Source organism: Pantherophis guttatus, chromosome 2 (genome assembly GCF_059756535.1).
Source record: "Pantherophis guttatus breed Tessera chromosome 2, ASM5975653v1, whole genome shotgun sequence".
NCBI lineage: Eukaryota > Metazoa > Chordata > Lepidosauria > Squamata > Colubridae > Pantherophis > Pantherophis guttatus.
The window spans coordinates 102,937,305-102,954,030 of record NC_142064.1 but is presented as its reverse complement, the minus strand read 5'-3'; the positions used below and the strand labels follow the sequence as shown (position 1 = coordinate 102,954,030).

The window sequence follows — 16,726 nt, the reverse complement described above, 5'->3', positions numbered from 1 at the left end:
ACGTCTCAGAATATCTTACAAAAAACACCATAAGTAGATGTGGGCAAGAGTTTTTGTCTCCTTAGAGTCACAAGGACAATGTTTCTGAGACTAAGGAGTCTCATGAAATCTTCCCACCGATAATGCAGAAAGAAAAGCATTAAAACAAATTCTAGGAAAAACCCATGTACATTTACTCAGGGTTAGATTGTGTAAATAGCCTGCACTATTAGTGTACTAGTGGTGAGACCATTGTCATGATCAGTGTTTTTCATTCATTACTTTACCATTAATTGGCCTATACATTCAAGAGAAAGGCTGAATTATGAGACTATATAATTCCTCCATACATTAACTATATAATTCCTTCATATCAATAAGATTGGATTGGATTGGATTGGATAAGGAGCTCCGGTAGCGCAGCAGACTAAAGCACTGTTATTAACATCAGCTGCCTGCAATTACTGCAAGTTCAAATCTCACCAGGCTCAAGGTTGACTCAGCCTTCCATCCTTTATAAGGTAGGTAAAATGAGGACCCGGATTGTGGGGGCAATAAGCTGACTTTGTATAAATATACAAAAGTCTGAAGGCTATTGCTTAACGCATTGTAAGCCGCCCTGAGTCTTCGGAGAAGGGCGGCATATAAATCAAATTTAAAAAAAATTGATAGCTGTCTATCAATAAGAGAAGCAAAAGTCCTTTAGGATCAAACACGATTCTGAGAAAGGAACACCCATCACATAGGTATCAGCGAAAGGATCACAATACATGGCTTGGAAATAACACAGCCAAGTATTGCAAGGAATGCTGTAATGAAGTTTGGTAGTACTATTATAGGAATAATTTGTTCTAATATGCCAAATCAAGGAGGGATTTGGAGATTTTGTAGCTTTGATTAACCATCATATTTTTTTTTCTAATCACTATTTTTTCCTGCTATGCAGAGAACATTATTTATTACAGTTTTTTTTTTTATAATCAAGCAGGATATAAGGGAGATTCTAGTCTTACAGGGCATGTAACAGCAGAAGGGCATCACTAGGAACAGGCAAAAGTGCCATTGGGTTGGGTGTTAAATTCCTGAAGTAGCTCCATATAATTGAAAGAGAGTTTCCAATTGCATAGCTCACACATGTGTCGTAACTGAGCAATGAGGGACTGACCTTTTCATACATTTGAATAAACTTTGGATTGAAAAAATAGTCTTTGAATAACAGATGGACAGGTCTAGAAAACCCAGCTTGGACTCTACCAATTTTAACTAAATCCTGATCTTTCCTCCTGTGGTTAAGGCCCATCTGATTCAGAATAGAGGCACAGTAGGGGACATGGGACAGGTTAGCAAGGTTCTTTATAAAAGTGCCACTTGTTTCTGTCACTTTTATAAAGAACCTTGCTAACGAAAAGATGACCATTCTGGGTGCAGCAAGGTGCCAATTCAGTTGTACGTACTATACTGTCTTTCAGTCTGCACTGTGTCTGATCATGCCACAAATGTTTTGTAATGGGGTGGGTGGACAAAGGTGAGACTAGGTAAACTTCTGAATTAATGAAACTAAAAGAGGAGCACCCTAAAAGATGTACACTGTAAATTGAAGAACTAAACTGCAGTCAAACTTGTATGTCTATAGGATGCAAATGTAATATGGTTGTTTTTCTTAATCCCACTTTAGATTCTCTTTAGCCATTACGCTGCCCTTAAATTGCCATCTCTGCATTTACATTGCTATTAAATAAAAAATATTTCGAATTCTGCACATGTGCAACAATGTCCTGTATGTTTCTGAGAATTTATTTCTGTTGTTTACAATATAAAATAAATATATTATTATTAAAAATATACAGAAGGAATTCAACAACCTTAATAAAATGAACAATAAAGGAAAAGATAAATGACAGGTGAACTAAAGTGACCAACATAATATGATCACTGATACGTCTAATGGAACCAACGGGTTTGGCTAAGTCAATCCCATAGATGATGTTCTGCAATCACACTGGTACCACTGAAGAAGACCCACTTAGAAGTGTTCTTAGCACTTTGTATTCAAAGGCAAAAAGATGCTTTGGAGCACTGAAGTACAAATGTAGCCGCTGACTGCATTGCTTAGGTCAACTGTGCCTTTTCCTGCATGGCTCCACAGCTCACCACCCTAGAAAAAGGCACATTTGATCCAAAATATTTTTTGGTATTTGAATCCACAGCACTGCACAATCATATGTACTCTAAGACAACAAAGTAAGTCTTTCCCACTTCCTTACCTGAACTACAGTAGGCTGAAAGATTTTGTAGAGATTTTGGGGAGGAAAGCAGAACATACTATTCTGCCAGGTGGGATCATATTCCTAAGAGCACTAAATTGCTTTCAGGTCTAATAAATCCTCTCAGAGCCTAAAATAGCTTATCTGTGCTACAGATTTCAATTATTTCAATATCATTTTAATTTCCCGGTGACTTCTTTTAAATGTAGAATTTTCTGCAGTAGAGTGTCAAATTGCTTCTCACTTGCTTTATCTGATTTTGTATTTTTAATTATTTAATTGAAAATACTACCCTAGATTTCCATTTTTGAGACAGAAAGTCTGGGAAGTTTGTTTTGCAGAAAATTCTTAATACCTGCAGTGGAGTATAATTACTGGATACTTAGGAATAAATCATAATAATCTTAACTAATTGCTGAAATATTCTTAAAAGCAAGGCAAAAGAAAAAAAGTGTAGCTTCTTCCTGCCATCTTATCACTCAGGAGAAGATTTTCCAGTGACCATTTAGAATCTCATCCCTGAATATTATACTATTTAAGAATGTAAATCCTCGAGGGATATTGTGACAAACAGACTGGAAATATCCCCAGTTTTCCCAGGAAATATATCAGCAAAGGTTTATTTCAGAAGTGGCCTTTGCTAAAGTCAGGGATCATCTAACAGTGCTCCATGTTCCTTGGCAGTGACAAGAAGTAGCCAGGCCCAGCAGGGAGGCAAGGTAGAAACCGTAAACATATAAACAAGCAACATCATCAGAGAATTATAGATGGCATGGGATAGGAGGTAGTAATAGCTCAACTACTTGGAAGAGCATCCATTAATCAGCTGAAAAAAACCTTATGCACTCAAACTGGTGGTTCATTAAACAGGCTTTTAAAAAGGCATGAATCTCTTCATGAACCAGGTCATATAGGTTCATACTTTTAGCATTGTTGACTCCAACCAACTCTTAAATTTTAGGCAGAGGAAGGCTTTCCTTGTTAGGCCAGGTAGAAAAAGTTGTGCCTAACTTTTGAACAAGTCCAGAGCAGGGGTGAAATCTAAAATTTTTTGCTACCGGTTCTGTGGGCGTGGCTTAATTAGTGGGCGGGGCTTGGTGGTAAGGTGACTGGGTGGGCGTGGCCAAGTCAATGTCACTTCTTTGCCCTTTTTTAACCTACAAAACACAACACAACACAACTGGCTCACCCACAATGTAAAAGCAGCTGTGCTAGACCCAAAATGGCCGCTGCAACAAGCAGGAACCTCACACAGCCACAAAAAGCCCCCCCAAAAAACTTTCACACTCTAAACACACAGAACACAACACAACTGGCTCACCCACAATGTAAAAGCAGCTGTGCTAGACTCAAAATGGCCCCTGCAACAAGCAGGAACCTTACACAGCCACAAAAAGCCCAAAAAACCAACTTTCACACTTTACACATACAAAATTCCACATACAGCTTTATGAGATTTTATGTGTTTGTGTAGTTAGAGTGAAACACTACAGAAACACATTAAATCTCAGAAAGCTGCACAAATATTATTTTATTTTAATTTATTTTTATTTTTATATAAAAGCAGCTAAATTTAAAGCTTCCTAAACTTTAAATGGCTAGGTCTAAAAAAAGAACAACTAAAAAAAAGCCCATTTAACTATTATTTTTAAAGCTCCCAAAGAGGAAAAAAACTTACCCAATAGAACAGGGGTCTCCAACCTTGGCAACTTTAAGACTTGTGGACTTCAACTCCCGGAATTCCCCAGCCAGCTTTGCTGGGAGTTGAAGTCCACAAGTCTTAAAGTTGCAGATAGAGCTGCTGACTGATGAGCTTGATTGCAGGCAGGGAGATTCAGTTGCTTGCTGATGCAATGGATTGCAGGTATTACAGCAAGCAAAGCAAGGCAGGCGTTGTGACCAGCAGCTAAGATAAGAAGCTAGAGGCGGGAGGGGGGGAGGGGGGAGAAAAAAAGAATCTTTTTTTCTTTTAAATGGCTCTGGCGATCCAATCTGAGTTGCCTGATTAGCAGGCAACTCAGCTGGGATCGTCAGAGCTTGGATCGTCAGAGCTTGGCTAGTCAGAGCCATTTAAAAGGAAAAAAAGGCTCTGATGATTGCGCGGCTCAGCTGGGCATGGGGGGTGGGGGCAGGGATTTTTGCTACCAGTTCTCCGAACTGCCCACCGCTATCGCTACCTACTCGCCCGAGCTGGTCCGAACCGGGAGCATTTCACCCCTGGTCCAGAGGTATTTCACGAGAAGAGTACTCCACTCCTCTTCTCGCAATGGAATCCCTTATACCACCAGACTTAAAATTTTGGGCCTGGACAACCTAGAACTACACTCCCAAGAGCCTTGGTACTACAGTGGTTTAAAGCACCCTGTTATTAACACAGCTGCCTGCAATTTACTGCTGGTTCGAATCTCTCCAAGGCTCAAGGTTGACTCAGCCTTCCATCCTTTCTAAGGTAGGTTAAATGAGGACCCAGTTTGTGGGGGCAATAAGCTGACTTTGTATAAATATACAAAAGTATGAAGGCTATTGCTGAATGCACTGTAAGCCGCCCTGAGTCTCCGGAGAAGGGCGGCATATAAATCAATTTAAAAAAAAAAAAAAAAAAAAACTGCCTACGATCTGACCTAAGTTTAGTACATAAAATTGCCTACCACAATATCCTACCTGTCAATGACTACTTCAGCTTCAAGCGCAATAATACATGGGCAAACAACAGATGCAAACTCATAGTAAACTTGATGGCAGAAAATACGACTTCAGCAACAGAATGGTCAATGCCTGGAATGCACTACCTGACTCTGTTGTTACATCCTCAAACCCCCATAACTTTAACCTTAAACTGTCTACCATGGACCTCACCCCATTCCTAAGAGGTCTGTAAGGGGGCATGCATAAGTGCACCAGCGTGCCTACTGTCCCTGTCCTACTGTTCCCATTTATTTGAACTCATTTCTTATGTTTATACTGATACCTGTTTATACTTATATGCTTATATGTTATGTTTATACTTATACTTATTTTCTCATACATGCTTGACAAATAAATACATAAAATAAATAAAAAATAAATGAAAGTTGGGGTTTAGCTTAGAAACATCTGAATAGAAAGTATGCGAAACAACAGACCTCCCCTCTACCACAAGGGAGGTAGCCCAGATAAGAATAGCCCCTTTGAATGGCTGTAAAAGCTCTATGTTACAAATTTTTTCCCTATTTCTGAAACTAGTAGCTGGACTATTCTGTTTTATATCTTTGCCTGACTGTCAAGAGACTTAGGAGTTTCATGAATTCAGCTGGATGCCAGATGTCTCTTATGACACTCCGAGGCTATTCCATTGCCACCCGTCTGTTGCCTCTTATAAAAGCGGCTCACCTTGCTGTTTTTGCATGGTGGTGAAATCTTCAAAGGTGAGCGTGCGCACAGGGGGCCTCCAAAATGCATATGTTTCCATAATGGCCTCCAGGCCGGTTCTGCAAAATGAAAAAAAAAAAAAAAAGGAAGAGAAGAGGGAAGGAAGGTTAAAAACATCAATGAAGATGTATTTCCCCTTTAGCAAGTAAGAAAAAGCATGATTTTCTCCAACAACTCGATAACTGTTAATTTTATCGTCCTACATTTCTAATGACACACTATCTATCTTCTAAGTTTCCTCCGGAAAATGAGGGAGAATTGGAGCCAATTCATAAGTGAAATGGCCCCAGAAGATTAGGTCTGAACTAGAGGTCCACCTGAATCAAGACAAAGAACTCAATGCAGTTTATGGGGGAAAAAGAGGGAGCTGATGATGTCCACAGACAAAATCAAGGGCAGTGATGAACTGGGAATGTGTCCAGGGTTCAGGATGCTAAATAACAGTTGGGAGAAAGAAGTATTAAGAAAAGAGAGAGCAATTCACCTTTTGCTATTACTCAATCATTTGTTGTTTGTTTTCTTTCCTCTCCTCTGTCTTCTTTCTTTTGGTTCATTAACTTTGAGAACTTGCTCACCTTCCATTTCTGGAGTTCAAGGTCCCTAAAGGCCCTTTGCTGATGAAAAGACTGGGGGCGGTGGGGTTGCAGCTAAAAAGGAGTGGAGCTAACATTCCAAAGTCACCCCGGAAGCAAGGATATAGTTGGTCAAACGTAGGATTTTAACAGTTAATTTAGGAGTGGAGAAATCGCCAGGGTGTATTAGCTGCTAAATGTCTGCAAGTAGCAATTGGGAATAAGAGTACAGAATGTTTCATCACAGATATTCTCCCTCAGTAAAATGACCACCCAGAACTCAACAAGAAGTTAAGACAAAAAATGTTTAGATTGCTAAAGATAACAGAAGCCATTATATCCAAAGTTCCCACAGTGGAAAGCAAGAAGTACTACAAATATGGTGATGCAACAAGACTTTAATTCATTTCTTTTCAAATATGATTTATGTGAAATCAGCATAAGCATATTCATATGATGATATAGAGTTTGCCAACATTTCTCCTTTTTTCAGATTGGGGAATTACAGGAGACAGGTATTCGTCCACCTGATCAGAGCCTGCTGGTGTGTATTGTTTAACTTTGCATACAGTGTTTCCACTTTTTGTCTGAAAAAATGCAGCAAAATTTAAATGTAACCCAGATGATTCAGATGTTCACAAAACCCAATTATATCATGTCACTACTAAAACTACAAGAGATGTTCAGTGTCTCCATGGAAATTATTGAATATTTGAGTTACAAACCAAGGACAAACCTCGTTTATATAACTTGGCTCACGTATACTAGTAATTTGTTGATTAAGATACAACACACACTCCCATTCTAGTGCCTATTCTATGACAAATTCTATTTTTCATGCTTTTATTAATGATAGCCTGAGAGGAAGAGAAAAAAAAAGAGAGAAAAATATGCACAACTCTAGTTTGGTCTCTGTTGTTTGATTTTCATGGAGGATGGGGACGACCACTGCATTGTAATAGCAGGTACTATAAAAGGATCCCGTGGTACAAAAATGGTGAATGATATTTGATATATTTCTTTGTTTCAGTAATGCCTCCCATATGGTCCTCCTTCCCTGTTGCTTACAGCCATCATTGTTCTCTGAAACCTCCTTCTAAGCTCCAAATTGACACTTTCAGACATATCTGATCAGCAATAAATGCAATTTCTCTGATGCATTCAATGGGACTTTCCCCAAGAGACATATATAAATACTGGACCATAAAAAGTCTTTTTCAGAATAAAATGTCCGATAAACAGCACTTGTACATAGGCACATGTGCCTTTCATTCACTGCACTGCATATATGTGAAGTTATAATTATAACATGTCAGCCCTTCCCAGATAAAAAGGAGTTTCCAACTGTATTTAACAGTTCTTTAGCAGGTGACCAGCATATTGCTTAGAAATAATTTTGGATGCTCCAAAATGAAGCCAAGCCAAATCTTTGCAGAAAGCTCAATAACCAGATATGGGCCATGGATGTTTTTGTACTTGTAAGAAAATCATTTCCCAATACTTTGTAAAGTTTGACCTTGCAAAATGTTAGCAAATGTACATTCAGTATGATACTTTGTCTCGGAAAAGTATTTTCTTTTAATAAATACTTTCCCAGATGTTTATAGCAAAAAAGCAAAGCAAATTCACATTTCATTTACAAACTATAACTATATAAGTTCAAAATTATTAAGGTGAATGAGAGATAGAATTGGGGAAATAGATAAAGTGGAGATGAATGAGAAAGAGCTGGTATGGAAAAATGATGTTATCCCAACTGGTGAACTACAATATAGCACAACCCAACTCTTACTAAAATGATACGGCTTTAATACAAACAGGCTTTATATCACCAAAGCATTCTTCTGGATGAGCACAGCAGGATGGAAAACTAAGGTCAGGGAGAATTTTTAGCATCAACTCTACATTAATGAGAAAGAAACTGGAAAAGCAATTTTTACATTATATATTAAGGTTACACTGCTCACATAATTTTCATAATTATTTGCCTCACTTATTCTGAACTTTGGATTCATTTCTCTGTATGAGTTTAATGAAATCATTCCACTAAATGAAAAGCCATTGCTCACATATGAAAAGAGGCTGTACAAATAAATGGGAAAGAGTTCCAAACTTTCAAGAGCTATGAGCGATTGTGTAGGAAATTAAGCTGAAATTAAATCCAAGCTAGACAAAGGTGCTGTTAGTAAAGTGGAAACTGAATTCTAAGACTGAATCGAAGCCTGATCTGCATGGAATTGCATTCCCCAAGAAAGCCTATTCAAAATCTAGATTTCTTGACCCATAGGCATCATTTGATTTGCAGATGGCAATGAGAACATTTTCACAATTACAACTAGTGTAGCAATTGCAGCAGTTCCCAAAGTAGATTGGATTTAGTGGTTAGCTGTTCCTTGGCTTGTAACTCAAATGCTGTAGTGCATCTTTTCTGGGGCTTCTCTTGAAAAGTGTCCACAAATTGAGGTGGTGTAAAATATGGCAAGTGGGACGTGGTGGCTCAGTGGCTAAGATGCTGAGTTTGTCGATCAAAAGGTCAGCAGTTCAGCGGTTCGAATCCCTAGTGCCGCGTAACAGGGTGAGCTCCCATTACTTATTCCAGCTTCTGCCAACCTAGCAGTTTGAAAGCACGTAAAAAATGCAAGTAGAAAAATAGGGACCACCTTTGGTGGGAAGATAATAGTGTTCCGTGCGCCTTTGGCATTTAGTCATGCAGGCCACATGACCATGGAGATGTCTTCAGACAGCGCTGGCTCTTCGGCTTTGCAACAGAGATGAGCACCGCCCCCTAGAATCGGGAATGACTAGCACATATGTGCGATGGGAACCTTTACCTTTAAAGTATGGCAGCCAAGCTCAGGAATGATATGGGTGCCTGCTCTAAAAGCTTTAAACTGACTCCTAATTGCTGGAATAGATTATTGGTTGCCTACTAGGTTCTATATAAGGTTCTAGTTTTGACCTTTAAAGCCCTTAATGGCTTATGTTCTAATTACCTGAACCAACCCAATTACCTAACTCAGCCAGAGAGGGCCCTGAGAAAAAGCCTCTGTTGCTGGAAGTTTGGCTGTTGCTATGCGAGAAAAAAAATATGCACATTTGGCTCTAATTCTCCCAGAATTTAGGAAGAGAACAGTAACGTGTGTCTTTCACCAAACTTTTAATTATTTTAAGGATGGGTTTTGGTTTGGATTTGATTCAATTACATCAAATTTAATCATTATGCTTCATTTTTTAATTCTATATACCTCCTGAAGTATTTGGATAAATATAGTAGAAATTGAGAAATAACTAAATGAATAAAAATTATTCTTTTACCTAACATTATTTAACATTAGGCAATTACTGATCTGTACATCACTTAGCAACATTATTCTTCAAACAATCAATTGTTTAGAAAGGACAGGATGTAATATTGCAACTCTGCGAAACTGACTTGCCTTCTCTGACTGCCAGAGAAGAAATACCAAGTCTAAATTACATTAGGTCTCTTCCTTGGTCTAGTGCATAATCATACACTTCTTATTTTTTAAAAAAATTATTTATTTTATTTATTTATTTATTATTTCAATTTGTATACCGCCCTACTCCCGAAGGACTCAGGGCGGTGAACAGCCATGGAATAAAACATATGAATACAAAATTTAAAATAAAGTAAAACGAATTAAATAATTTGGCTGAAAATTTAAAACCCCAATAATTTAAGACCAAATTTAAAATTTCCATTTAAAAAGGGGAAAAAACTTAGGTCAGGCCAGCTTGATGAAATAAGAACGTTTTGAGCGCACGACGGAAGGTACGCAGATCCGGGATCCTCCGTATCTCCGGGGGAAGCTCGTTCCAGACAGTAGGTGCCCCCACAGAGAAGGCTCTCCCCCTGGGGGCCGCCAGTCGACATTGTTTGGCTGACGGCACCCGGAGGAGCCCCTCTCTATGGGAGCGTACTGGTCGGTGGGAGGCTATTGGTGGTAGCAAAAAATAGCAAAAAATTGATTTATGTAGCTAAATATTTTCTCCTAACAAGTTTTATTTATTTTAGAAACCTATTTGGCCACCTACTTTATGTACCATAACTCACAATGAAAGCAGTAAAAACATTTAAAAAGCATTGACAAATCAATGTCAAAGAACACCTTTCAGTGCCCTAAAAGGAATTGGAAGCCTCAGCCTATTCCAATCCTTGGGGGAAGTATTCAATTTAACAGAGTTGCATGGGATAAGTGGACTATCTAAAGCCATGTCATGAATGCCTATTACACACCTTCCAAATGCTACACTTAGCTAATTAAAATAATAAAACCACACACTGAGAGCAAACAGACCTCAACTCCGTTTCAGCAAAGGAAGAAAAACAGATTACTATATAGAAAAGGCTGATAAAAAAAAAGAAAAGGAAAATGCGTTCTCTTTTTGATACAAGCTACTCATATTTCACACTCAGAAAGCATGATCAGAGAAAGAGAGATTTAAAAGGAACAAAACTTGGTAATGGAAGATAAGAGCGTAGTAAATTATCACTATTGTTTTTCATCTTTGTGATCCTTGGTTCCCTCTACATAGTCAAAAGCATTTTTATGAGTCATTTTAAGTTAGGAGCAGCTGTTGTACTTTAAAGCCTCTCCTGACTGCTGCTTCATAGCCACAAAATCTTACTTTTAATGAACAATAAATTAAATGGTGGAACTTCCTTGTGACAACTTCCAAATGTGAGTCTGAGCATATGTAAATACTTCTGTATTGGTAGAAAATTTGCAATTAGGAGAAGAAAAAACTTAGACTTTTAGTGATTTTATAAATGGCCAGCCATAAAATGGTGACAACTGAAAGAAAAGAGAACACTGGCATATCCTGGACAAAGCTATGGTATACTATATGCTTAAATCTGTTGGTTTGCAAACATGATCCCTTCACTCTTTAAAGAATTTTGTAATTGTAGTTTGCCTCCTGAGAATATCCTCAATTTACGACCATTTATTTTGCAATGTTTCAAACTTATAATGGCCTCAGATAAAATGACTTACAACCAGTCTTCACATTTACAGCTGTTGCGCCACCTCCATGGTCATATGATCACAATTTGAGCACGTGGCAACTGGATCACAGCTGCAGCACTTTGCAGTCATATGATCACAATTTGCAACCTTCTCAGCCAAGTACCGACAAACTAAGTAGCTAGGGAAGCCAGATTCACTTAACAACCATGTGGTTTGCTTAATGACCATGATAAAAATGGTCATAAAATCATGTCCAATCATGGGATGACTTGCTTAATTACCATATCACTTAGCAATTGTCAGCCTCTGAGTGTCTGGGCATTGCTGCAGACAGCATCTGATTATTTTGGGAGACCCCTGAAGAGTTACAGGCCTTGGATAAGCCATTCCTCCAGCACCATCTTGATACTTTTTCTTCAAAGAGCCCAAGCCATTTAAATGCTTCTTGTCTGGGACCTGGTTTCATTTGGCTCTCTTTGATAATCTTAAAAAAATTCATTTTGTATCAGCAAAGCATTAAGTTTCAGTTACTTATCCTTTCTAATATGAATGAACCACGTTACCAAGATTCCTAGAATTTGTAGAAAAATGTCCAAATGTAATACATTACGACCTTCTGGGGATCTCATTCAACTATGCCTGAATTTAGCCAGTAACCTCTGAATCACTGGTAATTTGCACAAATAATGAAATTAACCCTTCCCAATTTCATGTTTTAACATCCTCAATTCAGAATAATGAACTTCAACTTTTAAGAGGCAAGACAGACTTTAATTTAAAAAGGTGCTTGGGAGGATTAAAGCAGGTAAAGTGAGAGGCAGAACAAGGTTTAGCTGTAGTTTATTGATTCTCAGCATAGGTTCAGATGAATTAAATGAACAAGTCTATTCTGCAAGGCAATGTATTTCAAAATATGAAAACATTCATGCTGATTTCTTTTTTAAAAAATGCAATGAGGTTTGCTGTATTAGTTTTTTAGAAGTGTGTGACTGGGAATTGGTTAGCCGTGCAGCCAACCCATACAAACCTACCTGGCTTTATATTTGGCTAGAGAGCAAGAATTTACATTAATATTTATAAAAGATGTATTACACCAAAGATTAATTCCAGTCACAAATGATAACTATATAACTCTGAGAAAATAGTTTTGCAAAAAGCGGTATACCATTTTAAGCATTACATTAAATTTACTAACAATAAATTTAATACAATTTTTTTACAGATCAGCAAATATTAAGTACACCTTGCTTGGCCAAATATTGCATAGAAGCAGAACTCTAAAGTGGGAAGTTTTGATCTAGTTTTCCAGTGGACCCTGGATATTATAATAGCATTGTTGTTCTTAACAGCAATAGCACTTAGCACTTTTATACTACCCAATAGTGCTTTACAGCACTCTGAGCAGTTTAGAAATGTCAGCAGATTGCCCCCAACAATGTGGGTCTTCATTTTGCTGACCACAGAAGGTTGGAAGGCTAAGTCAACCTTGAGCCAGTCAGGATTGAACTGCAGTACTTCATTCCAAATACCACACAGTGGTGAAAATAATTATAACTCATGCTCAAATCATAAAGTGTAAAGTTGCTGGACTGTGTCTGTCCCTATAGGATTCTGGGTTTACTTTATTATTACTTCTAAACTGAGAAAAGTTTTACTGAAAGAGGTATGAACTCCAAAGCAAACATGTTGCCATAAGAGTTGGGTGCAAGGCATTTTTGCTCTCTATACATTGTACATGGAGATAGAATTATGGGGTTTGAGAAACCTTGGAGATCTCCCAGTCCAATCCCCTGCCCATAGCATCTCTTCCATCCACTAACATTGGCATGCTGAAAGGGGAAGACTTAAAGGAGTTTTTTTACCTGTTTCTTCCAGAATCCCTGAACCCTTTTGCAAATGGATTTCGGTCAATTTTCAACCTGGTAATCTGGGGAACAGAAAATGATTTAGATTCCATAGTGAATATCTTATTCATCATTGTAAACTTTCACCAAACTTTTCTTTCTTATTGCATTGCCTATGAAACAATTAATTTATTCAATCTTATTTGATTTTACGGAACTCCGCTTGCTCCTTACTTTCTCCTTTTACTGTTTCCTTATTGATGAAATTTAGCACCAACTTCTAGGGCAGGGACTTTGAACAGTGCTATGTATATAGTAACTACACTGCTATATGAATAACAAATGCAGTTTCAGATGGAATGTTAAAATAAATTTCATCTCCCAAATGAGCATTTGTGATTTTGCATTTCTTGACAGCTGAAAAATTTACAAGTCATCCATGTATTTAAACTGGACCTCAGTCACATCATGAAGAAAGATATAAACTCTCTAGTGCAGATGATTTGTTAATACATATACACAGATGTTTTCCAAGTGAATCAAAAGTGCAGGAGGCAAAGGTCAATACATCTGGGTGTGACAGACAGCAGGGCTAACCCACATGACCCATAACCTCTCTTTGGTTCCTTTAATGCAAGAAACCCAGAGTGGGAGGGGTGGACAGATTAACTCAGAACGTTGCTAAAATGATATGAAATATATTGTTCCATTCTGAATGATATGAAAATATATTCATTCCATTCTTAGACATTTTTATTGTTATCCAAGCATGCAAGACTGCATTCAAACTGCTTTCTTGCCTTGCCAAAATGAAGTTAAACATGTTTTCTAAGTAAATTAAAAACATATTGTCTCTGCTATCAACTAATGTTTCAGAATATAACCAATGGGTTTTTAGTGCTATATTTGCAATACAAGAGATTCATTCCGTAGATCAGGGCAAGCTCATCAGACAATTGCAATCCTTTGTAGTTCTCAACCCTGCAATCGCTTATCCAATGTAGTGATCTCAATATCCATTGAAGTTATAACTTAAAGAAAAAAATATTTTCTTTATATTCTGCAAAAGACATTCAGTGTTTAAAATGGATGGATGGATGGACGGACGGACGGATGGATGGACGGATGGATGGACAGACAGGTAATCTTGATATTTAGATGTTTTATTTCTGGAGTTCTTCCAAAGAAATGAATTTCCATATTTACAGGTGATTGTCAACTTCAAAACAGATCAGACCTGCCGCAGCCGTCTTTCCGTTTCTCAGCTTGCCACACAGTATGGGAGTGGGGAGAGGTTGGAACGTCAGATCAGACAATAATAACAGATCATCCCATGGGAACCAAGGTCATCTCAACAGGTGCTGGCCAGAGACTGGAAGGAGTTGCCAGGGAGATGCCAGAACACCTAATTGGACAATGTGTCCTGTGACAAGGATGGAGGAAGTTTTCTTTCTTTCTTTCTTTCTTTCTTTCTTTCTTTCTTTCTTTCTTTCTTTCTTTCTTTCTTTTATTAGATTTATATACCGCCCTACTCCTGGAGGACTCAGGGCGGTGAACAGGCACAAAATAAAATACATAAATACAAAAGTTAAAAGATATAATTAAAACCAGATTAAATAATTTAGCCCAAGACAATTAAAAATCCCAAAATTTAAAACAAATTAAAATTTCGATGTAAAAGAATTTTAAAACAGGGGAGAAAATTAGGCCAGGCCAGCTTGCTGGAATAGGAGAATCTTAAGAGCACAGCGGAAAGTGCGTAGATCTGGGATCCTCCGTATCTCTGGGGGGAGCTCGTTCCAGATAGTGGGTGCCCCCACAGAGAAGGCCCTCCCCCTGGGGGCTGCCAGTCGACATTGTTTAGCTGATGGCACCCGGAGGAGCCCCTCTCTATGAGAGCGTACCGGCCGGTGGGAGACTGCTTGTGGTAGTAGGCGGTCCCGTAAATAACCAGGTCCTAAGCCATGGAGCGCTCTAAAGGTGGTAACCAGAACCTTGAAGCGCACCCAGAAGACCACCGGGAGCCAGTGCAGCTTGTGCAGGAAAGGTGTCACATGGGAGCGCCATGTTGCTCCCATAACCACCCGCGCGGCCGCACTCTGCGCCAGTTGGAGCCTCCGGGTGCTCCTCAAGGGGAGCCCCATGTAGAGAGCATTGCAGTAGTCCAGGCAGGAAGTGACGAGGGCATGAGTGACTGTGTGTAGGGAGTCCCGATCCAGAAAGGGACACAACTGGCGAATCAGGCGAACCTGATGAAAAATCCTCCCGGTCACGGCCGTCAAGTGCTCTTCTAAAGACAGCCGTGAATCCAGGAGGACACCCAAGTTGCGAGCCCTCTCCGTGGGGGCCAGCGATTTGCCCCCAATAGTCAGCGATGGCGTCAACTGACTATATCGGGACATCGGAAACCACAGCCACTCGGTTTTGGATGGGTTGAGCCTGAGCCTGTTCCTCCCCATCTAGATCCGCACAGCCTCCAGACACCGGGACATCACTTCAAGGGCATTGTTGGGGTGGTCCGGGGTGGAGATGTACAGCTGGGTGTCATCAGCGTACTGATGGTACTTCACCCCGAAACCACGGATGATCTCGCCCAGCGGCTTTACATAAATGTTGAACAAAAGGGGCGAGAGGACCGACCCTTGTGGCACCCCACATATGAGGGGCCTCGGGGTCGACCTCTGCTTCCCTGCCAACACAGACTGCAACCAGTCAGAGAGAAAGGAGGAGAACCACCGTAATACAATGCCCCCCACCCCTAACTCTTTCAACCGGTGCATTAAATCTCTTTTTTAATTATACTAAAACCACAGGAAATAGTTAGAATTGGTTTTGCTTTCATGTGTGCCAAAATTATATACTCAATAAAGCAGTTCTTTGAGAAAAATGTTCATCTCGGAGTGCTGACTTGGTTGGGTTCATCAGTTGGAACTTTGACAGTGATCTTGTAATTGTCCAATGGTTCTGATTTATAACAAATGTTGTTCTTCTGAGGAATGCAGCCTCAGGAATAAAGTGAATTCTTCCCACCTGCCTTTTCTTTTAAGATGTCATCCCCCACTTGCTTTACTATATTATAACTTTAGATGACCAGTCTACTGATCTATTGCAATGGAACTATACTTAGTATTTTCCTCTTTCCAATTTAAAGCAAATTGTTTACATATTTCTTCATCCATGATTCATAATTTATAGATCCATTCCCCAATCTCATTGGTAGGTTCATGGAAGATGCTATCAAAAGTCAAAAACTCAAATTTGATTGATATTGTTTAATAATATTATCTGATATTAAACCACATAAGCCAAAGTGAAATGCAGTTGCAAGCAGACAAGTTGCCAGGAGTTAAAAAATTAAGCAAGAGACGCCCTAAATACATCCAGCTCAGCCAGATTGTAGGGTGAGAAGAGCTTTCCCCTGCTGAAGTACATCTGTATATTATGTCCTACCAGAACAATCATAAAGTTTAAATTACAGTATGTGATATTTAGTCCTAAGGGAAATTAAATCCTAAGTAAACTTGACCTTCTAGAAAGTAAGTAACCTTTCTTTACTTTGTTTCATATGTGAAAGGAATGTTCCTGTGCTAGCAACCTGAAGGTCTTAAAAATATCATGATCTGAACATGTTTCAGCTATTCAACAGTGAGATCTGAATATAGAAAAGA

General features: G+C 38.9%; 1 protein-coding gene across 5 annotated transcripts in view; it reads right to left on the bottom strand.

Annotated features, from left to right (window-relative positions):
- The window catches only part of TBX15 (T-box transcription factor 15), an 86,230-nt gene that overhangs the window by 11,865 nt on the left and 57,639 nt on the right, over positions 1–16,726 (bottom strand). For all 5 annotated transcript variants that reach the window (XM_087888320.1, XM_034411029.3, XM_034411030.2 and 2 more), the window contains exons 6-7: positions 13,077–13,141; positions 5,613–5,710 (exon numbers count right to left, since the gene is read on the bottom strand). In XM_087888320.1, coding sequence (XP_087744446.1) covers positions 5,613–5,710; positions 13,077–13,141 — 163 coding nt within the window. The remainder of the gene's footprint in view (positions 1–5,612; positions 5,711–13,076; positions 13,142–16,726) is intronic.